This window comes from Otolemur garnettii, unplaced genomic scaffold, assembly GCF_000181295.1.
Source record: "Otolemur garnettii isolate 467f Iridium unplaced genomic scaffold, OtoGar3 scaffold00093, whole genome shotgun sequence".
Taxonomy (NCBI): Eukaryota; Metazoa; Chordata; class Mammalia; order Primates; family Galagidae; genus Otolemur; species Otolemur garnettii.
Genome location: NW_003852488.1, coordinates 367,388 through 393,318, shown reverse-complemented (window position 1 = coordinate 393,318; position 25,931 = coordinate 367,388). Strand labels below are relative to the sequence as shown.

The following is a 25,931-nucleotide window of genomic DNA, read 5'->3' as shown; positions in this document are numbered from 1 at the left end:
CCCTCATTTACCCAATTACAGCATTAAGACATTTGTGTTCTCTACCTGATAGAGGAGCCAGATTTTCTAAAGCAAACTTTCCCCATTTTGTTACAGCTGGGGAAGATTCTGCGAAGCCCTTTTATGAAGTTTGTGGCGCATGCGGCTTCCTTCATCATCTTCCTGGGGCTGCTCGTGTTCAATGCCTCAGACAGGTTCGAGGGCATCACCACGTTGCCCAACATCACTGTTATTGACTATCCCAAACAGATCTTCAGGGTGAAAACCACCCAGTTCACATGGACAGAAATGCTAATTATGGTCTGGGTTCTTGGTAAGCCTCTTAAGTACCCTAATGTCTACCCAAAAAATGATTATATAAATGACTGTCATTTACTATTAAAAATGTTATTATAATCTTATAAGGTGACGACATCACCATTGTAAAATGAGCTAAATAGCAAAATAATTTGGTCACTAGATAATGCTAATGCTTAAACGATATCCCTTAACACTAAGTAAATTTTTGTATGAGTAACTTGAGCCTCATTACAAGCCTACCATGTTTCAGAACTCTAACTTTAAGTATTGAACAAAATGTTCAATAAGTTCTACAGGTTTTTAAAATGACTCACTGTGGCTCAGCACCTGTGGCTCAATGGCTAAAGCGCCAGCCACATACACCTGAACTGGCGGGTTCGAATCCAGCCTGGGCCCACCAAACAACAATGATGGCTGCAACCAAAAAGTAGCTGGGCATTATGGTGGGCACCTGTAGTCCCAGCTACTTGGGAGGTGGAGGCAGGAGAATCACTTGAGCCCGGGAGCTGGAAGTTACCATGAGCTGTGATGCTACAGCACTCTATCCAGGGCAACAGCTCGAGGCTCTGTCTCAAAAAAAAAGGTGACTCACTGTGACAATCAGTTACTTAATTGGAATAGTTATAAAATAACCCAGTATCTGTGACTAAACTTAACTGATGACTAAAGATCTTTTATATTGCTTTAGTTCCAAAGATTTTAGAAGAGTTTTCATTTTCAGAGAATTTATTACTTCACCTCACAAGGACATTTTGCAAAGCTGTGTTAAATTTGGCGTAACTTGAGAAAAAAGATTTTTTTCACCATCCTAATAAATAGAAGTTGGAACAAATTTGTCTATTGATCACTAATCCAAAGTGGTTTTATATATATATATATATTCTTTCAATTTCACTGATTGGGATTCTTGGTACCCGCTCATTTCCTGAAGTAATAGGCCAGCTCTTTCTCCCCTTCTTTTCTTGTCTCAGCCTGGGTCAAGTAATTATTGTGTGAATTTTACTTTGAGCAATTATATTTCTTTTTAAAACTCCACAATATTTTCCCTTTATATCAGGACAATTTGTTAAATTGGAAAGTTTTGTCTTCTTGAGCCAGAATGGCATTTTCTGCCTTTAGTTTCTTCCTAATGTCCTGGAGCCTCCCACTTAAGGGCTGTGTCTTTTTCCAATGATGTTACTTTCTCAGTATGAAGCAGAAGTGAGGAGAGAGGGGAGAGGCGTGATATAAGTGTTCATGGATGATTGGGAAACTGTTCTTGTTAAAAACCTTGGGGGCTTAGAAGTGGGGGATTGGTTAGTCACCAAACCATAGTGATTTTATAAGGATGGATTTTCTTCTATGCTCCTGAAGTCTTATAGGGCAAAATCCTTTGGCTGGTTTATTTCCAAAGAATGTGTTTCTCCAATTTCCAGCTTGGTAAGGTAAATCATTTCCTTAGTAGAAGCTGCTTCTTCCACTTAACTCTGCTCAGGGCTTTGGTGACTGGACAGTCAGTGGGTGCTTTGTGATGGCTAGTCCAGTGCTTTATACAGGGGGCATTTTAGAGATGTAGCCTGGTGGGGGACAGAATGATGGCTTCTCAGTATACGCTACAGAACTAACCTGTACCCTCTGTGTTTGTTGTGGCAGGAATGATGTGGTCGGAGTGTAAGGAGCTCTGGCTGGAAGGTCCCAGGGAGTACATTTTGCAGTTGTGGAATGTGCTTGACTTTGGGATGCTGTCCATCTTCATTGCTGCTTTCACGGCCAGATTCCTAGCTTTCCTACAGGCAACAAAAGCACAGCATTATGTAGACAGTTATGTCCAAGGGAGTGATCTCAGTGAAGTTACACTCCCACCGGAGATACAGTATTTCACTTATGGTAAGTTGTTAGCTGCAAGACCCTTTTAGGTTTCAGGAAGGATATTGGAACCTAATTTTGGAAGGAAATGCTAATTAAGAATATATTTACTCCTGGACACAGTGGCTGATTCCTATAATCCTGGCACTCTGCAAGGCCGAAACAGATGGATTGCCTGAGCTCAGGAGTTACAAGCCTGAGCTAGAGAAAGACCCCTTCTCTAAAAATAGCCAGGCATTGTTGTGGTGGGTTCCTATATTCCCAGCTACTCGGGAGGCTAAGGCAAGAGAATCACTTGAGCCCCAGAGTTTGAGGTTGCTGTGAGCTGTGATGCCATGTTACTCTACCAAAAATGACAAAGTGAGACTGTCTCAAAAGAAAAACAAAAAAAGAATATGTTTACTATGAGAGGTGCGTTGAATGTTTATGGGCAGTAGAGAGAGATGGCATGAGCTTTGGAACTGTACAAAACTGGATTCATATCCAGGCTATGATTTTCCCTTGCTACGTGACCTTGATCAGGCTAATTTGCTTCTCTGTGCCTCAGTTTTCATACCTATACAAAAATGATGTTGTGTGGTGGGAGAAAATTACCTTTAAGCCGAATGACATAGTTACTCTTATGTCAGGAGACTGTCCTGATTAAGAAAAAAAATAACTTGATACACTGCTTGATGTGGAAAGTGAGTGCCCCAGATCATGGGTTGGAAGTGGTAAGATATCAAAAGGTGCTAAACTGCTCTGCAGGTAAAGTGAACAAAAATTCAGCAGAGTTTGGAAGTAGGCAATAAAGTGATCATGAGAATGTGAGCTCTGGAGAACCAGCAGAAGTATTGCAGAGGATTCTGGGTGTTTTACATAGCATGGAATAGGGTTCTTGCCAAATTTCTCTATATCACAAAGAGCTGCCAACACCCAGTGTGGAAAGATTCCGATGCCTTCCTTACCCAGCACAAACTCATGTTAGTAATGTTCGCCCTGCTTCCTTTGGGGACAGATCAAGGAGCTGCAGTTAGCAAATTTTCATATAGTTGTAAAGTCTTAAATCTAGATAAGACTTTAGAAAGTATTGCCCAATACTCATTTTATAAAAAAAGAAACTCTGGCAGAGTTTAAATGCATTTTGATGTGAAAAACAACTCTTCATGAGTGTAATTAGGGCTTACGTTCTGCTGAGTACAAGCAGCATGTTAACGTAATTGAAGGCTGGACTCCTGCTGCAAATTATAAGATGTAAATTTCACACATTGTGAAATTTGAACACATTATCTCTTAATGTCAGCAAAGATTATTAGACACCAAAGAGACTCGTTCAAATGAGCAAATGATCACCATTTGTAATTAAAGAATTAACTTAGATTGTATTATTTTTGTGTGATATATGTATATATCTCAAGTATTTCATAATCTATTTACTTAAATTTATTCACGTGTATTCAGAGCTTGGAGGAGAATTTGGGCTTTGGGCTTCCCTACTTCCTGTACATATGTATGGTTTTGATCAAATTTTTAACCTTGATAAGTTTCTGCATCTGTAAAAAGATAATAATAACCTCAAATCCATCAGGTCATTGAAAGCAGTGTTGATACACACATTAAACATTTAAGAAAGATTCATTTTTGTTGTTTCAAATATCTACGATGCATCCATTCTTTTGGGAGTGATTCAGTTCACATAAAGTTGACCCATGTAGTGTTTCATGGACCTGCCAGGTCTCCTGCAAACTTAGTAAGTGACCTTGAAAAAGTTGTCTGGAGTTCCCATTCAGCTCTATATCCAAAATTTTTTCACTTCAATGGCATTTTACATTTTCTAGGGACAAATTATATTGCTCAAATATCATGAGCACCGTTGTGATTCAGTGACACTCTCACTCCTTGCAATATGACATTTTATTTGCATAAACCATTAGATGAAATAATGTTCCCACAAAATGTAGAAAAAGAGTTTCCTTCCAGCTGTGCCTATAGGATGACAAACAGTTGGTCAAATACATCTAAAAACTGAGGAGACAAATCAGTCAAGTCAGTTGTTTTGTCATCCTGGACGCAGTCTGTGTCTGGGAAGTCTTTTGAAATCTTTCTCAATCTTTTATATTTTATTCTGTTTCTCCTCAATGTAAAATCAAATTAGTATCTTTATAATAGTGTTTCCTCCATTGATAGTAATGTAGAATTTATGTTTCTGGTTTAACATGAAAAATAATGCCTGGTCAGTTAATTAAATCTAGAGTAGTTTCAAGTGTGATGATAACCACCTACCTAAAAGATAGATCCTTTTTAAGGTATTTACTTTAAATAGTTAGCAATGAATAGAAAGCTCCATTTTTAATCTCTTTCTTTCTTTTTTCTAGCCAGAGATAAATGGCTCCCTTCTGACCCTCAGATCATATCCGAAGGCCTTTATGCCATAGCTGTTGTGCTCAGCTTCTCTCGGATCGCATACATCCTCCCTGCAAATGAGAGCTTTGGCCCCTTACAGATCTCTCTTGGAAGGACTGTAAAGGACATTTTCAAGTTCATGGTCCTCTTTATCATGGTGTTTCTTGCCTTTATGATTGGCATGTTCATACTTTATTCTTACTACCTTGGGGCTAAAGTAAATGCTGCTTTTACCACGTAAGTAAGACATCTTATTAAAAAGGTATGATGAATAGAAACTCTAACAAATCCAGATGAAGCAAAGGAAAAATCTCAATCATTATAATAAACATGTTTTTAAAGCAGGAAAATTAATTCATTGACAACAGTGCTTGTATGTGATTACATCACTCGAGGCTCATCTCTGAGCTTAGTTGAGCATTTGACCATAGACTGGATCAGAATTTGGAAAAACCCTAGACAAAACTGGCTGTTTTAAGAAAATGGGATAACAAATTTCTAATATTGGATGTGTCTTACATTATATGTAACCTTAAATTTAGTTTTATCATTTTGGAGCCGGCACTTTTTTTAAAAAGATGCTTTTGTTTTAACATATTTATTAATCAGTACAGTGAGTTGAGTAAGAGGAAATTATAGCTAACTTTTAGCGCCCACTAGAATGATAATAATACCACTTCCTTCCTTTGGTCACATTGGTTTTGTACTGGAGACTCACCTCCTCCATGAAGCCTTCCTTGATCAGGCCTCCTTAGCCATTGTCCCTATAATATCCTCAACATGGGGACATCGCATTGTGAGGCCTTTCTCAGCCCTTGCTGTTTGGTTGTCACAAAGGTAGGGCCCTCTCTGTGCTGTAGTCCTTCCCGATGGTAAACCCTTCCTGCTTCTCCCTTTGTTTCCTATAATGTAATAACTAGGAACAAACTATACGTTTAATAAGTTCCCTGTTGATGAAAGTAAAATATCAAGTCCTCACTGGCACCTAGATTGTTCTAAAATGAAATCTTAAAATAGTTAATGTATGGTAGGTAGGTAAGTGTTCTTAGAGGTGGAAGAGACATGAAACTCATTGAATTATAATGAAGAAAAAAATCTGTTTGAGCTCAGCACAGGAAGGACAGAATGATCCTACATTCAATGCCATCCTTGTCCCCTTCCTCCTTTTAACTCAATGGTAGCTCACTTTATACATTTTCTTCAGTATTTTGTTTTGGCAAGTGGCAGCATGATGTAGTGGAGAGATTAGCTGGTGCTATGGCCATGTGCAACCATGCCAGCTAAGTTTCTAGAAAAATTTTCAGGCTGGAAAAACCTGGATTTGAATGCATTCTCTGTTATTTCCTAGTACTGAACATTCCTCAGTGTCAATTTCCTTATTTTTAAAATAAGCACAATAAGGTTTAAATAAGGTCATCATGAGGATTACGTAAGGTAAGTTATATAAAGCCTCTTGCCCACAGTAGGAGCTCAGAACTGCCAGTGTCCTTTCCTTTTTTACCCCCCCCACCACCACACACACATGAGCTCCGTATAGATTTGAGGAGAAGTTAGGGGAAGGAAGGTTTACAAAGGAGAAAGAAGAAGGGGCAGGAGAATTTTGTGATAAGTTGAATGAAGGGCAGAAACAAAGAGCTTATAGTTTTGCTTAGACTCCCACCAGCATCTATGCTATAATATCATAAAATCAATGTTTTATAATCAAGAGTAGCTCTATAAGAATAGAAACCTTTCTATTCAACCCTGTATCCACAGGGTCTAGCAAAATTTTTAGAACATAATAAGTACTCCATCAATATTAGTTGAATGAATAAGTTGAATTGGCTAGTGCTTAAACCTACAAATCTATAGAATCTATTGTTATTTAGAATCTGTGGTAGCACCTTTTTTAAAAGTATTATTTTCATAAATCTTTCTCTGGAAAAAAACACTTTCTAACCTTTCTTTGTAATGGAATTTTACCTCTGTCTCTGTTTAAGGATTATTTTTTTTGTTCACTCATCAATGATTACAACTTGGTTGTAACCAGACAAATATGTTGTTACCAAAGGTCATTTAAGGGACAAAGCTAGGTAATTAGTCTGATGAAGGCCTAACTGCCAATCATTGTGATAGAAGAATCAGGCAGTAGATTATATGAATTCTGTTGCCTCCTCTTCATTATAGTTAAGTATTATTTCCAGATAGGTAATACATTCTTGTGACCAAAAATTCAAATACAGAGAGAGTTGTCTATAGGGAAAATCCTGTCCTCCTCTCCACTTTGACCTAGTCTCATAGTTTTCCTTAGTTCCCAGAGGCAGTGGTTTGTTTCTTTCTTCTTTTTTTTTTTCTAGAGATCAGGTCTCACTCTGTCATCCAGGTCAGAGTATGGTGATGTGATAATAGCTCACTGTACCCTCAAACTCCTGGGCTCAAACTATCCTCCCACTTCAGCTCTAGAGTGGCTGGGACTACAAGCATGTGTGACCATGTCAACTGATTTTTTAATTTTTTTTTTTTAATGGGTCTCACTTTGTTGTTCAGGCTGGTCTCAAACTCTTGCCCTTAAGCCATCCTCACACTTCAGCCTCCTGAGTTCCCAGAGTCAAAGGTTTCCTTTGGATACTTCCAGAGATATTTTTTACATAAACAAAACTATAAATATTTGTATACATTTCTTTTTTACTTAAGTAATAGAATATTTCACACTCGCCACATGTTATTGTTTCACATTTAATGTGTCTCATATTAAATTTTATGTAAATACATGAAGATCAATCTGTCTCATTTCCGCCATTTCTGTCTGCATAGCATTGCATTGTGTAGATGTACCAGAATTATTTAGTCCATCTTCTATTTAGATATTTAGATTGGTGTTATTCTTCCTTACTGAGAATGATGCTGCAAGGAATATATTTATACGTACTTTTTTGTTCTACTCCAGAAAACCTGGTTTAAATTTCTAAACCACCTACAAAATCAAAACTCAAACTTCCATCCCTCTACGACAGTGGTTCTTAAACTTCCTAATGCCACAACCCTTTAATACAGTTCCTCATGTCGTGGTGACCCCCAACCATAAAATTATTTTCATTGCTACTTCATGAAGGAACTGTATTAAAGGGTCACAACATTAGGAAGGTTGAGAACCACTGCTCTAGGAGAAAGGAATGGGCATTGTTACATGACTTCAACTTTCTCCTGCTGAGTTCAGAGAATTCTCACTTGAGGATAGCTTCAGCAAAAGTAGACACTGTTCATTTAATCACTAGTTCCTGAAAACCTAGGAGAATCATTTTCATTAAATATTCAGAACAAAATAATTCTACTTTTGGAGTATTATACAATGGCATTTTACATCTGTATAGTAGTCAGATCCTCATCGGTTTTCACTTTTGACTTTTGAGAATCTGTTATAACAAATTTTTTAAAAGCACTATTTTCATAAATACTGCAAACTGTTAATTTACCTGCTTTGTACCTTATTTTTTCAACAGTGTAGAAGAAAGTTTCAAGACTTTATTTTGGTCAATATTTGGGTTGTCTGAAGTGACTTCCGTTGTACTCAAGTATGATCACAAATTCATAGAGAATATTGGATATGTTCTTTATGGAATATACAATGTTACTATGGTGGTCGTTTTACTCAACATGCTAATTGCCATGATTAATAGCTCCTATCAAGAAATTGAGGTAAACCTGTTTTCTGTCCGTGGTGTCTCTCCTTGTCATCCCACTCTGATGATATGCTACATCCGCGTCTGTATACTGTAATTCTAGCTCATAACAAAGAGGCTTATATCCAAGCAGAGAGAGCCTGGGCCTTCCCCTGCGTTTGCCACTTGGATAGGTAGTCGCATACTTTCTAGTGTCTTTTAGGAGCACCAGAGGGATGCCCGTGAATTTACTACCACTCTGCCTTCTCTCAGGGTATATTTCAGAAGTTTTAAAATTGGCAGCTAGAAGATATATTGGCCCTAGGGAAATTATTCTCTTCTTGGTTAGCCAACCATTCTTCCCTTACAAGATGCTTGGCAAAGATGGATGATGTTTTTTATTCATTCAGAATGTTTGGTATTCTTTCGGTTTCAAATTAGGCTTGATTTGATACAGTTCTTCACTATTGTAGATATGTTTTCTTATGCCCTCCAATTTAGTGTTCAGTATCTATTTAGTGCTTTGCTGTTTGTTAATGCCACTGAATCTCTGTGTGTGTGTGTGTTTGTAGAAAGAGACATTTAATACTTTTTTAAAAAAATTGAGTACGTGTACATTTTGATTTACCCTAGACCTTGGCCAAGGCTGTACTTTTCATCTTGGCTAAGGCAGAGTGAAGATGGGGACTCAAGGGAATTTGAGCATGGCCACTCCCACAGGTCTCTCCCCACCTGGCCTGGTTTATTTAGCCAATTTTCAGGTTAGGCCACAGGAGAAGTGGATGCAGGGCAGGGATCTTGGGGATCCCCAAGACTGCCTGCCTTGGTCTAGAGGAGATATTGAGGATGGCCCAGGCTTAGGAAGGGGGGCCAGGGGTATAGAATATTCTGTCATCGGAGCCTTTGTGCTTGACCTAAGGTGGGGGGTGGCAGCGGAGAAGCTGGGGGCCCGTGGGCCCTTATGAGGTGTGTTGGGGGCATGTGACTGCAGCTGGTGGTGGCAACTTGTGCCAGAAAGCGTGAAACACATCTCCATGTGCTCTTCTGGGGGCAGTTAAAATGCTGAAAAGACACTTGGCCTTGTGGGAGCAGGAGGGCCACTGAGGACTCTAGGAGAAGACATGTCCTTGGGCAGGGCTGGGAACCCTGTTGGTCTCTGTCCCCAGCTGCAAGCTGACAGCAGGCCAGGGAGTGGTGAGGCCTTCCCCCTTCACTGTGGGAGGGAAGTAGCAAGTGTACAAGGCTGGGGGGTAGCCTGGGCCATGCAGGGCCTGGGAAGCCCTGAAGTGGGGGCCTAGGACTATGGCCAGCAATGGCTGGGAGAGGGTGGGAAATAGGCCACAGGGGAAGTAGATGCAGGGCAGGAATCAGAGTCTTGGCCAGGGTCCTGCCAAAGGGCCATAGACACCTGAGGACAAGCCCCAGGCAGCCAGCCCCAGGGCAGGCAGGACGGCCGGGAGGGTCCACCCTGGAGGAACGTTAGTATTTCTGAGAGCACCTTAGCGTGAGCATCTCTGTGTGTGATTTTGACACTCATAGCATAGTGTTCTCAAAGCAGAAGTCAGGTCCTCGGGAAATGAAAACTCTGGTACTCTGAACTCCTGCGTGGGTGTGGTCCTGGCCGGCGGGGCTGTGTGAACTGGGCGAACCAGCTTCCTCCACCTGCGGAGCCCTCTTCTTCATTTCTTCTGTCAGCTAGGATGGTTGTGCCTGTTACCACAGGCAGCACGGAGGATAAAAGGATCTGTTAGACGCGTCTAGGCTACTGAGCGACTTAACGGCAGACACATAAACTCTAAAAAGCAATTCGTCTGGGTACCACTTTTTTCCTTTGCCCTTGAAGTATAATATGCTGTGTCTATCACCTGGTTTGGGTGGGTCTACAGAGGAGGAGGGTGGGTAGAGGTTGGAGAACTGTTGTTCAATGTGCATTAACTGGGGGGGGGGGTAGGAGATGGAAGAGGAATTGATCTTTCTAGTCTTCCTTGTCCCCTGAATTTTTCTTTTCTTTTTGCTTTGTTAGCAGGCAATGGACTGGAAATTCTGATTAAATATAAGTGGGGACAGACAGAAACATATAGAAGACAAAAATTTTTAAATTAGTATCTTTTCATTTGAAAAATGAGAATATTATGTAGGCCTATTAAGAAAAATGTATACAAGTCACCTATTCTTAATTTAGATTCGTTATAAGAACCTGCTGGCATCAGTTACTAGAACATTTAGTTTCTAAAATTAGTTATTTCTTTTCTATTTTTGTAACACAGGATGACAGTGATGTGGAGTGGAAGTTTGCTCGTTCAAAACTTTGGTTATCATATTTTGATGATGGCAAAACGTTACCTCCACCCTTCAGTCTGGTTCCTAGTCCAAAATCGTTTGTTTATTTCATCATGCGAATCATTAACTTTCCCAAATGCAGAAGGAGAAGGCTTCAGAAGGACATAGAAATGGGAATGGGTAACTCAAAGTCCAGGGTAGGTATTGGAAACTTACCCAGGCCTCAAAATAAATGTTTTGTCTCTTTTTCCTTGTCTTTTGATGTTCATTCAATAATTTTTATGTGTGAACTTAGAAGATGTTGGGACTGTCCATTCCATAGTCTTTCACAGACTAATACTTAGTATCATCATAATGTTTTAAGAAATCACTTAGTCTACGTGTCGCATTTGATCAGAAGCTCACGTAAACCCACAGATTAAAAGCAAACAGAAATTTAACTTGTTAAAAGCTACCAGAAAGGTTATCATTAGAAAACACTTTGTTTTCCTGTGTTCCATGCTTCTCAACTGTTATACTGAAATTAAATTGTACCAATTTTCCCATTGGTATGTATATTTCACCACCACTATATTCTCCTTTTCTGTACAAACCCTTTACTGGACTAAATGATCTTTTTTCCTTTAGTATCACATAATTACCACAGGCCTAAGAGCATCTTCAAATCTCCAATAATATCCCTTTATAAATAAGTAAGAATGGTTTGCTTTTGAATCGTCCCAGTTGAATCATACTTTAGTTTTAACAAAGAAGATAATTTTCATGATGATACTTTATTATCATGAACTAATTTTCAGAGATAGAATTGGTATATTAGACGGAAGGATATAGGCAAACTTCAAATAACAGAAAACAAGGCAGATAGGAGCAAATGTATGAGGCCAAAATATAATCTGGGGGGCAAGCATGGTGGTACACTCCTGTAATTCAAGGTACTTGGGTGCCTGAGTTGGGACCAGAGCTTGAACCAGGAGTTCAAGATTGCAGTGAACTATGATTCCAACACGGCACTCCAGCTTGGGCAACAGAGTGAGACTCTTGTCTCTAAAAATAATAATAATTATATATATAAATATTTTGCCTAAAATTGTGAAAATGGTCTGTAGCTCTGTCCAAGAAGCCCACGGACATCACTGTTATCATCCTAAAACATACAACTTCCTGAGCAAAAGTAAATGTTTTTCTCTCAGTTGAAGCTGGAGGGGAAAAAATAGGATTAACGAAACTTAATTTCTTGCTTTTAAAGATGGATGTGCATTTTTAACACTCTTACAGGGGTGTCCACTATGGCAGCCTTTGGGCCACATGCAGATTATTTGGGATTATTATTGATTTTTTTTTTTGCTCATCTGTGGTGCTGGGTAACACAAAAACTAGGCATGGACCTCTCCTTTTGCTCACCAGCGGTCCTTAGTGTTTGTGGATTCAATGTGTGACCCAAACAACTCTTATTCTTTCAATGTGTGGCAGAAAAGAAAAAAGGTTGGACACCGTTGCTAGAATCTTATTGTTTAAGAAAATAACCTTTTAAATCTTGTTTTATTTGATCTGGATGGGGGCTCTTAAGGCCATTAGGTTACAAGGCACTGATTGGGTGTGACATCCCATGATTTAAAAAGTAACATCTCGTATTCAGTGAGAAGCATGTAATGTGAGGAAGAGAGCCTTGGCATTACACCTGGGTTGAAATTCTGATGCCCGTGACTCATTAGCATGTGACATAGATAAATCACTTCACCTCTGTGAGCCTTGAGGGTCCCACCTGAAAGAACTTCGTAGGGTGATTGTGAGAATTGTATGAGGAGACCAAAGTTCCAGCCTCAACAAATACACCCTCACTCACAGTTTACAAAGTGCTTTGCTGTACATGAGAACCTGATGCAAAGCTGTGAAGTAGGTATCACCATTATCTTCATTTGTTAGATGAGACAAACGAAGCCATTCAGATAACTCCCTCTGCAAGGTCACATAAGCTAGTCACTGCAAAGCTGGAGTGGAATTCAAATTGTCTGGCATCAGATGCCCAGCTCTCCCTGCTGTCCTGGCTGCCTCTTACCTCGTCAGTTGAGTCCAGGCTTTTTGAGTTCCTCCCCGTAAGTGGTACCTTCAGCTGCGGGGCAACTGGTCTGTTAAAGGGATCAGGCTCTAATGTCATCCTGGGCAGCTCCTGCTACCGCTGAAATTGACTTTGTTTTTGAAAAAGCTGTGTTCTTCTGGGGACATAGTAACTGAGGCTTTATTATTAAAAAGGAAGTCTCTCAAATGTGGGCGCTTGCAGCTCTCAGATTTCACTTCTCACACACAGAAGGAAAGTTTTCTTTCCATAGGCAATAGGTTTCATTGACTTCATCCCCGACATGGTCAAACGTGGACGGGGAAGTACTACAATCAGGTTGAGAGGAGCTCACCCACTTGGCCGAAGGCTGGCTAGGCCCCTCTGAAGGAAACACGTGAGGGAAGCTTTCTATTTAGGCTGTCTGCTCCTGCCTGTATTTCTCCCCTGACAGGAAAGACTAGTTTTTCTCAGAGCGGATGCTGAAAATAGAAGGAACATTGCGCCCTGACCTCTCAGGAGGCATGCTTCTTGGCTTCCCAGTCTTCCCACATCTGGTTAAAAACTGCCATTTTGATTTTGTTTTATAAATTGTGCACAGAGCTGTTTAAATCTCCTTAAAACAATCTATATCTATAGATACTCTCTGTATGTTGAAGGTACTACAAATTTGGAGAAATTCTATTTTTCTGTTTTTCTTTTTTTGATGAAAGAAGGAGCTTCAATTTCCAGCCAGCCTAGTATACAGCTAACCTCAGTCAGTAGTCAGACACTGACCTCCAGTGGCCAACAGGAGAATTAACTTTGTTAGTCAAGGTTTTCTCCTAGCACGATTTTAAAGGAAGTTAGGAGGGTCCTTGCCTATCAATGCCACTTCCTCTTCCTCCCTGGCATCCCACATCTTTCCGAGGTATAAGGGTGGAAAGTCAGATCTTTTTGGATAAAAAGCCCTGCCTTTGAATCACACATTTAAGGTTGCAGCTTACCCACAGATTAGAGGCATTCGCTGTTCATATTCCTACATTCTGTTCCCACCCACTCAAAAGCTAAACCTAAAAAGAAATAGAGAAAAGAAGTGAAAATCAAAATTCTTTATTCCAATTCTCTCCAAAGTTGTGAACTTGTCTCAGTATAAGGCCAGATCATTTGTTATTTTGGCTAACATTGTAGCGCTACAAAATGCCAGGAGGTACCAGCTGAACATGGGTGTACTTCTGTTCAAGTCTAGAAGAACGTAGGCTCAGGATCAGGGTGAACTGCTTCTGAGAAACTTTGCCTTCTAGATACCATGAGTTCATTTTGATAAACCATACAAGGTCCCCAGGAAAAATTGCTTAGCATGAGGCAACTTTTTAACATTTTTTAATATTTTAATTTAATAATTAAATTTATAATTTAATTTTCAATTAAACAATTCCACTATGCCAGTACCTCTTGCCAACATTTTGATAAATATCAGCATATTAGACACATTCATTTTTATCTTTGGGAATATATGAAATAATTTATAAAAAAAACTCAACTTGCTTAAAATGTTCCTCAGAAATGTTGACTCCAAATATATTATCCAGGAGATTAAAGTGGATTATATTTTTTATTCCAAATGAATGTATTCTAATTTACTAGGTTAATTGTATTTTTTCCTAGTTAAACCTCTTCACTCAGTCTAACTCAAGAGTTTTTGAATCACACAGTTTTAACAGCATTCTCAATCAGCCAACACGTTATCAGGTAAGCATTCATTGGTCGTATCTCTTAATCTGCATGTAGTTCCATATATGTCTGTGTATGTGTTTGTGTGTGTGTGTAGTGAGTAGAATTATATTCTTCAGATCTGCTATAAGAATAGTACAAAGCAGAGGAAATGAGAAAATAGTATGGCAGTTGGAGGGGACTTTAGAAATCAGAGTCCAAGTACTTCATTTTTTTTTTTAAGTTGAGTAGTAAGAATTTCTTTTGCAATATTGAAAAGAAAATGTTACTATAATTTCCAAAGAACATTTATAAGAATACCCTAAGCTGGAGAAAGCAGTGGCAGAGAGGATATTTTAGAATCAATAATGTTCTCACAGTAGGAAAACCTACACGTCTTGCCAGGTTTTTCCTTCTGGTGATCTGCTTTTTAAATGACTTGTTAGGTCCAGGTGCAATGGCTCACACCTGTAATCCTAGCTTTCTGGGAGGCCAAGGTAGGGGGACCGCCTGAGCTCAGGAGCTGGGGACCAACTTGACCAAAAGCAAGACTTCATCTACTAAAAATAGAAAACCTAGCTGGGTGTTGTGGTGGGCAGCTGTAGTCCCAGCTACTTGGGAGGCTGAGGCAAGAGGATCCCTTGAGCCCCATACTGTGAGGTTGCTGTGAGCTAAGATGCCATGGCACTCTACCCAGGGTGAAAGAGAGATACTCTGTCTCAAAAAAATAAAATAAAAAAAACAGATGACTTGTTAGGCTATACTCTTTCATCAGCACGATTAAAAGTATCTTTTGCAGCTCAGCACCTGTAGCTCAGCAGCTAGGGCTATAGCCACATACACCAGAGCTGGCGAGTTTGAACGCAGCTGGGTTTGAAAGCAGCCGGGCCTGCCAAACAACAATGACAACTACAACCAAAAAAATAGTTGGGCGGTGTGGTGGGCACCTGTAGTCTCACCTACTTGGGAGGCTGAGGCAAGAGAATCACTTGAGCCCAAGAGTTTGAGGTTGCTGTGAGCTGTGATGCCATGGCACTCTACCTAGGGTGACATAGTGAGACTCTGTCTCAAAAAAAAAAAAAAAGTATCTTTTGCGTTTTGATATTGGATGTGACATTTGAATACTGTTCTCCAACTCAGAAGACATTATACTTCTTTATTTTTTAAATCTGATTAGTCATTTTGAACATCAAATCCTTAAATTTCTTATGTGGGTAATTCACAGATTTGAGGATAAAGGCATTTCTAATGTATTGGTGGTGTCAATTAATGGGTATAGTCTTCTTCCTTATACAGTTTTCTTAAAAGCAGGATATTCTGCAAAATTGATTGATGCACTGATTATCAAAGCCTTGCACTTAAGGTTGTGTTTATATCCTATTATATGCTTTTGCTTTATTTACTCCTATTGATGGAAATAGAAGATACTGTCAATATTTAGCTATTATAAGCAATACTGCAGTATTTTTGTATACATAATATTTCAAATATGTGCAAATTTATAGAATTGTCTGGCTGAAATATAAGTGCATTTTTATTTTTTTACCTGTTATCAAATTGATATCAATGGAGCTTGTACCAATTTACTTTCTTACAATAAATAAATGAGAATACCCATTTTATTCTCAATTTGCCAACAATGTGTTACCAAAGGTTTTTACCTTAGCCAGGTGAAAATGGTTTTGCTTTACATTTTTTTATCATGAATTAAATTTACTTTCTTTTATGTTTAATGTTCTACATACTTATGACTCAATATATATTAAATATATATTAGCTTTTCTTGTGGGCATTTTGTTATCAGTTAAGACAAATTTTTTATATTTTAAGATTATCAGATTTTGTCTATGATATGAATTGAGAATTTATTCACCAGTTTTTTGTGTGTCTTTTTAATATTTAAAGAGATATTTTGCCCCATCCACAGCATTTTAATTTTTATGTAGCCAACTTTACCAATTTTTCCTGGCTTCAAGTTTTGTGTGCTATTTGGAAAGATCTTACCCCATGTGAGATTATTCAATAATTTTTTATCCATATTTCTTTAGTACTTTTACTTTTTATATGAAAATATTTCATTCATATAAGATATATTTTCATGTAATGTATGGGCTAGGGAATCGAAATATATTTTTTTCCAGCTGAGTGTGTTGAATAACCAATTGATTTGAAATGCCACTTTTATCACTTAATACATTTCTATATATTTAAACTTATTTCTAGGTTTTCCTTTCTTTTCCATTGATCTGTCTATTCATGCTGTGAAACTACATTATTTTAATTATTGTAGTATAAAACAGAAGTCAAACAAGTGACAGAAAAACAAAATTCTGCCAATATATTTTAAAAGGTTTATTGCGAGCCGATGAGTACCATGGCCCAGGGAAACAAATCCAAGAAGCCTTGAGTAAGCAGTTCTGAGGCTGTGAAACTACAATTCGGCCTCCTTCAGATAAGGGAGGCAGGAGATACAAAGACATAAATCAACACATGGAAGGTGTCCATAGACTTGGCCCAAAAAGGCAGGGTGTCTTGAAGCAGAAGCTTACAAGTCATAGATGGATTTAGGGATTTTTTTTTTTGCTTGGCAATTGGTTGAGATAGTTAATCTTTGACTAAAATTTGGAGTCAGTAAGAAAGAATGCTTAAGAGTTTGTTATGTGTCATGTGATGTCATATCAGAGCCAGGTTGGAAAATAAGCCATATTGTACGGTGTCAAAAAGACCAGTTTTAACAAGATTTTGTGGTTTGTAAAATGTCATTCTCCAGACCCCTTAGAAAGGAATTTGAGCAAGACAAAAATGTCAGAGTTCAGTTCTCAAAAGCAAAATGCACACATACACGTACACACATGTCCTTAGGGCTTTTATTTTATAGAATTTTCCTGGATGTTCTTTCTTTCTTTCTTCCTTATTTTTTGAGCATCTCAAGCTGTCACCCTGGGTAGGGTTCCTTCATAGCTCACAGCAATCTCCAACTCTTAGGCTCAAGCGATCCTCTTGCCTCAGTTTTTTCTATTTTAGTAGAGACGGGGTCTCGCTTTTTGCTCAGGCTGGTCTCTAACCCATGACTCAAGAAATCCACCTGCCTTGGCCTCCTAGAGTGTTAGGATTACGGGCATAAGCCACCACATCCAGCCCTTCTTTATTTTTCCATTTGAATTTTAGGGTAAGCTTGTCTAGTTTGCAAAATATCCTGTAGGTATTTTTATTGTGATTGTGTTATGGTAAATTGACTCTCTATGCTGTTCTTTTTTCCTTTTTAAGAATATGATAACATGATGCCTGTCTATCTGTTCAGGTATTCTTTGGTACACTCACTATCATTTTAAAGTAGTCTTTATATTAATTAGGATTAGTTTGGTGCAACTCATACCAAACCACGAAGTATCAATCATCAAGTGGCTTAAAAGAAGATAGAAATTGGTTTCTCTGTCATGTTCCTGGTATGGTACCTAACACTGTCATGGACCCAGTCCTTTTCTGTCATGTTACTCTGTCATGAATGGCTCTCAATCTAACATTATCTTCTGGTCTGAGAAAGCTGCTGGAGCTCCAGTTATTCTGCATTCCAAAATCCAGTTAGAAAGTGATAAGAAAGTTCTTTCTTACAAGGAACTTGTGTAAGGTTATACAAACTACTTATCTGTGATAAAGGCTGGAAAAGAAAGTTTTAATTTCAAGTGGCCATGTGCCAAGCTAAAATACTGGGGAAGAGAATTGGCAGTCTCTGCTCAAGTGGATTATGTTATTTGTCATGGTGTTTATCTTTATACCTTTAAACATACATCTCCTACTTGATTTATATGTTTCAAGTTTTATCTTTTGACCCTCCAGCTCTAAACTATGAAGAAAAATACTTATTTTTCACCATTTTTCCATTTCTCTTCCCAGCTGTTGCTACTTAAATAACTATAACTGTGGGGAATAGGGGGATACTTTTTTCTACTCTCTTAGGTTCAGTACCTGGGGACTACGAATTAAGCTGACTAAAGACAGATTAACAGGAGAAAAAATAAAGTTTATTTATGTATGCAGTACACATACATGCAGAACTCAGTTGTGAGTAACTCAAAGGATTAGTTAGAATTTGGAGATATACATATATACCATCTTAACAAAGAGCAAGAAATCTGTGGAGAAATGACAAGACAGAAAAGGTATTTGGGTTGCTGGTGTAGTAAATTGTGGAAACATAAATGTATGGGGGAAATTCATGGAAGATGAAGGCTATTTTAGTAAAATAGATTTGTAAGACCCTTCTTGGTGCTCACTTTCTGACTCCAGTGATAATGGTGGTTTTTACTTTTCCTAGTATGGGAAAGTAGGAAGGAAAGATCTTTATAAAAGAAATTTTTAGCCTGCTTTTAGGCAGATGGGAGTGGATAGAGAGTTCTTTCTATGTTTGCTACTTTTTAATTGCCTTCAGCTCACAATAATCTATGTGACAAAGTGGCATATTTTTAGAGGGACATATTCTGATCCTCTTGTCAGGATTATAGCCCTGATATTTAGTTTTACACCCATAGTTAAACGGAGTCAGTACTCACCACCAGTCTTTTTCAACATAATTTTCCATTAATCTCTTTCTCAGCTTAAGTTTGTCTTCTTGTAGTTTTCTTCAAGAAGAGCTTATGGGAACTATGTTCTCTGAGTTATTTCGTGTACTAAATTTGTTTGTCTTTTCTATATATTTATATTGACTAGCTGTAACATTATTAGATGATACTTTATTTTTTAAAATATGTTTGTAGATATTACTTCATTGTCTAGAATGAAATGTTGATGGAAGAGTTTGAGGTCAGCCTGATTGTTTTCAACGTACAGTTGACCGAAGATTTTGTTTTGGATGCTCTAAACTTTCTTTATCTCTTAAATCCAATAACTTACTTGGATTGTACTATAGATACATCTGTGTCAATTTTTCCTGGCACTGTGACCTTTTATTATATACATTAAGTTTTCTTTTATGTCTGAATAAAGGATATATTCAACTCAAATACCTTTTCTGTCTTGTCATTTCTCCACAGATTTCTTGCTCTTTGTTAAGATGGTATACACGTATATCCCCAAATTCTAACTAATCCTTTGAGTTACTCACAACTGAGTTCTGCATGTATGTGTACTGTGTGCATAAGTAAACTTGATTTGAATTATATCTTAACATATTTTTTTTGTTTTTTTTTTTGTTCCATTAGTTTGGGGTGATTTTTCTCAAGTACTTAAAGACTTGGAAGGATGGCTGTGATTGAATTCTGCTAATTTTAGCAATATTTGGTTGAAAACCTGTTAATTTGGTTATTTAACGTTAACAGCATACAAATTTGTTAATAAATAGGAATTTATTATAAGACTCCACAGAAGCTACGCTCTAAGTTCTTGAGTCTTACTCTCTTTGGTGTCTTTTGTTGGCAGCTCTGCTTTAAAAGCTGGCTTTGCTTTGGGAATACCTTTGGCCCAGATAGTGCTGGATGGTCTTTGTCCCAGGTGGTGATCTCTGGTCCAATCCATGAAAGCCATCATTGCAGGCTTGGTTTTACTAGAAGCATATGGCAATTTTTCTCTACAGGGGCAAAATGAGACATTCATATTGAGTTCCACTTACAAAGAGGTTCCTAGACAACCCCTATTCAAGACAACCCCTATTATGTATGGTCTTAGGTTATATAGATACAAAGATAATAGGTCATTCTTTCAAGGATCTTGCCACTAGAGTAAAATGATAGTGTTGAGGTGAGAAGGTAGCACAGGAAGCAAAGATTCACAGTATGGCTATGGTATAGATATATCTACAAATGAAATAGAAATAAATATAAATAAAATGAATTATTAATAAGTGGTACTGAAACCCAGGGAAACCCAGGGGCACCCAGGAGAAGGGGATATTTAAAAGTCAGTCAAGTAGGAAAAATAGCAAATTCATTCTCAGCTGCCCCAAAGAACAGAACTTAAGACAGTGATTAGAAACTAGTACAGTGAATTTGTGTGCCCCGCAGTGGGCATGCTATTTGCTACAATCCCTCTGAATCCCTAGAGCAAAGTGAATTTGCTATGTGGTATACTAATATCCCTAGAAAGACAATAACCTGATTTATAGCAGAAGATATACCTAAACAAGTAAAACAAAATTAATAATAATTTTGCAATATATACAGACATGTGTCTTTTTATATTTTCAATAATAATTAGAAGTTTTCCATGTAGAAATACTATATATTTCTGAAGTATTATTTCTATGTATTTCATATTTGGTGTTGTCAGATTAAGTTTAATTCTCTAATTGTTAATGGTATACAATGCATATTTGTATATTGAACTTTAATCCAGAGATCTTATTGACTCACTTTTAGTTCTTTTCTATGTACAAAATTATGTTGCCTGGAAATAAAAAACAAAACAAAACAAAACAAAAGAAAGAAAGTGCAGTGAAGGAGATTTTGGCTCAATACAAAGGAGTCTTTTTCTAACAGCTACAATTGTCCAAAAATGGATTAGACCAGCTGTCTGGGAAAAGTCGCAGACTTTCAATCATAGGTGTTTATACAGAGACTAAGTAATGGTAATCTGTTAGGAAGTCTCACAATGAGTGGTATGAAAGTATGAAAAACAACAAATTCCAAGGTCCCTTTCCTCTCTAAAATTTTACGTTGTTATACTTCAGTTATTCACGCATGTCTAAATCAGTCTTATTACTTTCACTTACACTTCTTAGATTGCTAATAGTACAAAACCTACTAATGCCAGTGAAATTTGGGTTCTCTATAGAATTAAATGAAAGAATGAATGTACACGTATTTGATACAGTGCTTACCAGTTGTTAGCTGAATTTGAATCAGTACAAAATAAGCAAATGAAGTTTCTCTCTTTTGGGGAAGGAAGAAATCCAATCACCCACTATGTGTACCTCCCTACCCTGCCCCACTGCCTCTACCTGAGAGGTAATCCCTAACCTAAAGTTTGGTCTCTCATCTTCTTACTTTGTTTTTTTATTTTTTTAGATATAATTTATGGATATTCCTAAAACATGTAGACTTACTTGTTATTAAGCTTTCCAAGAACAGTCTCATACTTTGTAAGTCTAATGCAACTGGAATTTTCATTCAACAACACTATGCTTCTAAGATTCATCCACACTGTTGTGTGTGGCTGTGGTTCATTAATTTATTAATGAACACAAGGACATTACATTGTGTAAAATACCATAGATTGTCTGTTTTCCTGTTGATATTTGTTTAGATTGTTTCCAGTTTTTAGACAGAGTTACTATAAACATTGTTGTATGTCTCTTTCTCTACATGTGTAAAGCTTCTCTAGGTTCTATAACAAGGAATGAATTTTCTAAGAGAAAGGCAATACAAATATTCAACTTTAAAAGATAATACAGGACAGGTGCAGTGGCTCCCCAGCTGCTAGGAAGGCTAAGTTGGGAGGATAGCCTTAAACTCAGGAGTTGAGGCCAGCTTTTCAACATAGTTGAAATCCTATCGCTAATAAAAATTTTAAAATGTAAAAAAAAGACAATATCAAATTGTTTTCAAAGTCACCTGTTTACACTCATGCCAGTAAAGTATAAAAGTCCCATTGATCTATATCCTTTCCAGCCCTTGACATTATCAGATTTATCAATTTTGCCCTTTATTAGGGATAAAATTGTGTCTCCTTTAGTTGTAATTTGTATTTTCCCCTGAAAAAGTGTTTGAGATTGCTTAGTAATCTTGTTGACCATTCACATTTCCATTTCTGTGAAACACTTTGTATTTTGCACATTTGTAAATTGGATTGTTTCAGTTTTTATTTATTGAATTAAAATTCTTTCTAGATTATTTGTCAGTTGTAAGTATATTTTCTCCCAGTCTGTGGCTTCCCTTTTCACTTTCTTTATGGTATCTTCATACAGAAGTTTTAAAGCTTAATGAAATTTAATTTATTAACCTTTTCTATTGTGATTAACATTTTTTATCTTTTAAAAAAAAATTCAACACTTCCCCAAATTAATAAATACAGCCTACTATACTTACATTTTTTAGAGCATTCAAAAGCTCTGTGTTTCACATGAAAGATCCACATGAAATTAATTTTTCTGTCTATGGTATGAAGTAGGGTTCCAATTTCATTTTTGCCAAATATATATCATCTTGTGAGAACATTTATTTAGATTGAAAAACAGTCACAATATATATTGCCATGAGAGGAAAACATGTAATATAGCAGAATATATGGTATTCAGAAAACATAAAATATACTACACATAGTAATTAGTATATATTTAATGTACAAAATTTAAAGAAAAAATATTGGAAGAACATACATCAAAGTAACAAGTGATTATCTTTGGATGGTGAAGTTATCAATGATTTTATTTATTTCTTTTGTTCTTCTCTGTATTTTTCAAATGCTCTCTTTAAAGCATATACTCACATATTTTTCTAAATAGTGAGAAATAATGTGTCTATAGGTGATAATGCAGTGTCAGTGCATCTTAAAGAGAAACTGTTAGTTGAAAGAAAAACTAGGAATGGAAATCTTCCAACTTGACTTTTTTTGAAAGCTTCTTTCATTTCTGAGGCCAAAGGGTAGAAAAAAATAGCATTTATGAATTATACATTAAGTCTCAGTCGAAGGTGAAAAAGGGTTAAGCTGAATTAGGTAATTTTTTTGTAAGTAGTTATACAAAATTCAAGTAATTCACTGAGTTATTTGCTTTACAGGTATGTAAGACCCTTTGGAATAGGACCCAGCGTACTTATCTGTGTCACTGGTGATTGAATCTCTTTTTTTCTCAACAGCAAATCATGAAAAGACTTATAAAGCGGTATGTTTTGAAAGCACAAGTAGACAAAGAAAATGACGAAGTTAATGAAGGTAAGCATCTCCAGTTTGAGAAATATCCTTTTATAACTTAATAAATCTGGAAAACTTCATACTGAAGCATAGTTTAAAAATACAATCCTGGGTTACAGTTTGGTTTCCTTCAAGATTGACAGGAGAATCTTATGTTACTTTTCTGGAATCTTCATATTTTAAAGAAACAATTATTAAAAATGTGGATCAGAGTCAGTTTGTCTCCACTCAGAGTACCCTAACTGATTCTTGGAATGTAAAGACTGCTGTCTTTCTAGGAGTTTAAAAAATCTTTACATAAGGGGCGGTGCCTGTGGCTCAAAGGAGTAGGGTGCCAGCCCCATATGCCAGAGGTGGTGGGTTCAAACCCAGCCTCAGCCAAAAACCACACACATAAAAAAAAATCCTCACGTAAAATAGTCAGTAATTTCAGTTCTGTTTTCAGTGAGTTCGAATTAGTTTTAACATTTTTCCACTGATGCAGATAAAACAATGAGTCAAACAGATTCACATGTCTTTAGAAAAACCTCCATTTTGTTGTCCAGAAACGAATCTCTAACCCATTTTTCTTGTCTGGTGTTTCTTTTTAAAGTTTCACTTTTCTACTTGGCTCCTTTCCTAAGCATGCTCTCTTTTGTGAGGCATAGCTAAGACAGAGCATCTGTAAAAAATTTTTATCAAATGCTAAAGGAGAGAGCCAAAGCACAAAGTCCAGAGTTGGAAAGAAATCAAGCTGGGAGAAATAAGTTGTCCTAAAAATGGAAACTATAATTTTCACCACCAAGAAGATGCCACTAGATGTACCTGTACTGATAAGGGAAGAAAGGGCTAAACTTAGTAAAATTGTTGAAGGCTTTGTAGCCATTGCTTGATTAACAGAAGAAATAAATCTCTTGTAAATCTCAGTCAATCCAAGGGTATTGTGTGTACAGAAAAGACATCTATGAATGTGTGGTTGAGAACTAGCAAAAATCCAATCATAGTGACCTAGAAACAGTCTCAAAGTGACAGGATTGGAATGGGAATGTAGTTTAGAAATCAGAAATCTGATCAGTTGTACCATACCCTCCCTTGGGAGGAAAAAACTGAGGGAGAGGAATCGTTTGGCCATAACATCATTAAAAACAAGGAGCTTTCTCCAAGCCCTTACACAACAGAGGAAAATTAATGCACCTTTTTTCAAAGATCAATATATCTTTAAAGACAGGCTTTTTTTTTTTTTTTTTTGCAGTTTTTGGGTGGCTGGATTTGAACCCACCACCTCTGGCATATGGGGCCAGAGCCCTGCTCCTTTAAGCCACAGGTGCCACCCCCGACAGGCATTTTTTAAAAACATTTAAAAAAAAAAAACTGAAATAGCTACTTTGGAGACTTTATGAAGAAAACATTCATATTGTATCAATGTCACTCTGTTCTTTTCTAAATCTAAAGAGCAAATTACCAAATATGTATTTTTTTAATACAAATACTATAGGTGAATTAAAAGAAATCAAGCAAGATATCTCCAGCCTTCGTTATGAACTTTTGGAGGACAAGAGCCAAGCAACTGAGGAATTAGCCATTCTTATCCATAAACTTAGTGAGAAACTCAATCCCAGCGCGCTGAGGTGTGAATGATGCAACAACCTGGAATCACGGCTTTGACTATAGCACAAATGTGGGCAATAATATTTCTAAGTATGAAATACTTGAAAAACTATGGTGTAAATTTTTAGTATTAACTACCTTTATCATGTGAATCTTTAAGAGTTAGGTCTTAATGATTTTACTGTTTTATCATGAAAATGCATTTTATTTCTCTGCCTTGACATTAGAAACGACGACATACCATTGTATTTAAAGGCCCCATATTATTACATTACTGACATTTTTATCTGTTTTAGAGTAAATTCTACATATTTGCACTACCTGTTTGCCTCCAAGAGACTGTCAGCTCCTTGGGGCCTGGGACCATGTCTTTATTCATCTTTGTGTCTCCAGCATCTAGTACAGTGCCTGGTACATAGTAGGTGCTCAATACATGTTGTTGAAACCAACTGAACTGCCAACAAAATACAAATGAAAATAAAAGGTCATCACGATGTAGCCTATCTTCCCTTGTCTAAGTGCTGAAGAGATTTTACTAAAAAATAGAAACTGAAAAAATTTTACAACCAGCTATGACTTGGTAAGATTTTCTTAGAATTTTAGGTGTCACTGATAATCCTAGAACTATCGAGCCCTGAAGTGAAGAGTTCCATGATGAAATGGGTTAACAGAAAATATGATTACATTGCAAATTTAAGTTTCATAGAATCGGCTAAAAGAATCCATTAAAGATTTTTCTAAAATATATATTGTTTGCATTCTGTCATAGACTTTTATTTGTTGTTTTTCAGTAATGTGAATTTGTTAAAGGTAGGATTACGCAGGGTTGTTCTTTCATTATAACCTTCAATTTCTGCCTCTGATGTTTTAATGCTAAATAAGATATCAACGACTGATTTCATGCCTTGCCCATTAGCTCCATTCTGAGTTTTGGAGGGTCTGCTTAAGGGAAAAAATAGGAAAGAGCCATGACTATCTGTGTTCCTGGTATGTTTCATTTCCTTTTGAGGCATTTCTTGCCATCTTTGCTTAAAATAATTGACATCTTTTTTCTTATCAGAGGATTTTAATTCCACTTTGTATACAAAATATATTATGGTCTATCTGTATTTGCCTTAGGACATAACTCAGCTGAATACTGGTAATATCCACAATGCCACAGGACTTTAATAGGAGAGAGGAAATAGGCCAGTAAGTTTTCTGGTTTCTTCATGGACTATATAACATTCAAAGCATTTTTTAACCAGCTGGTTTAAACCTTTCAGAGAGTTATGTTTAGCATGTTGAGTCTCTTCCGTTAGTTTCTACCAAGT

The 25,931-nt window shown here is 37.1% G+C and overlaps 1 protein-coding gene across 2 annotated transcripts in view; it reads left to right on the top strand.

Annotated features, from left to right (window-relative positions):
• The window catches only part of TRPC3 (transient receptor potential cation channel subfamily C member 3), a 64,086-nt gene extending 38,722 nt beyond the window's left edge, over positions 1-25,364 (top strand). Inside the window, exons 5-12 of one of the 2 annotated variants that reach the window (XM_003795514.3) lie at positions 97-313; positions 1,933-2,166; positions 4,500-4,764; positions 8,007-8,202; positions 10,433-10,642; positions 14,146-14,229; positions 22,977-23,052; positions 24,506-25,364. In XM_003795514.3, the coding sequence (XP_003795562.1) occupies positions 97-313; positions 1,933-2,166; positions 4,500-4,764; positions 8,007-8,202; positions 10,433-10,642; positions 14,146-14,229; positions 22,977-23,052; positions 24,506-24,648 (1,425 nt within the window). In that variant the 3' untranslated portion in view covers positions 24,649-25,364. The remainder of the gene's footprint in view (positions 1-96; positions 314-1,932; positions 2,167-4,499; positions 4,765-8,006; positions 8,203-10,432; positions 10,643-14,145; positions 14,230-22,976; positions 23,053-24,505) is intronic. The other variant, XM_023516575.1, reaches the window with a different exon arrangement.
• Positions 25,365-25,931: the final 567 nt, after the last annotated feature.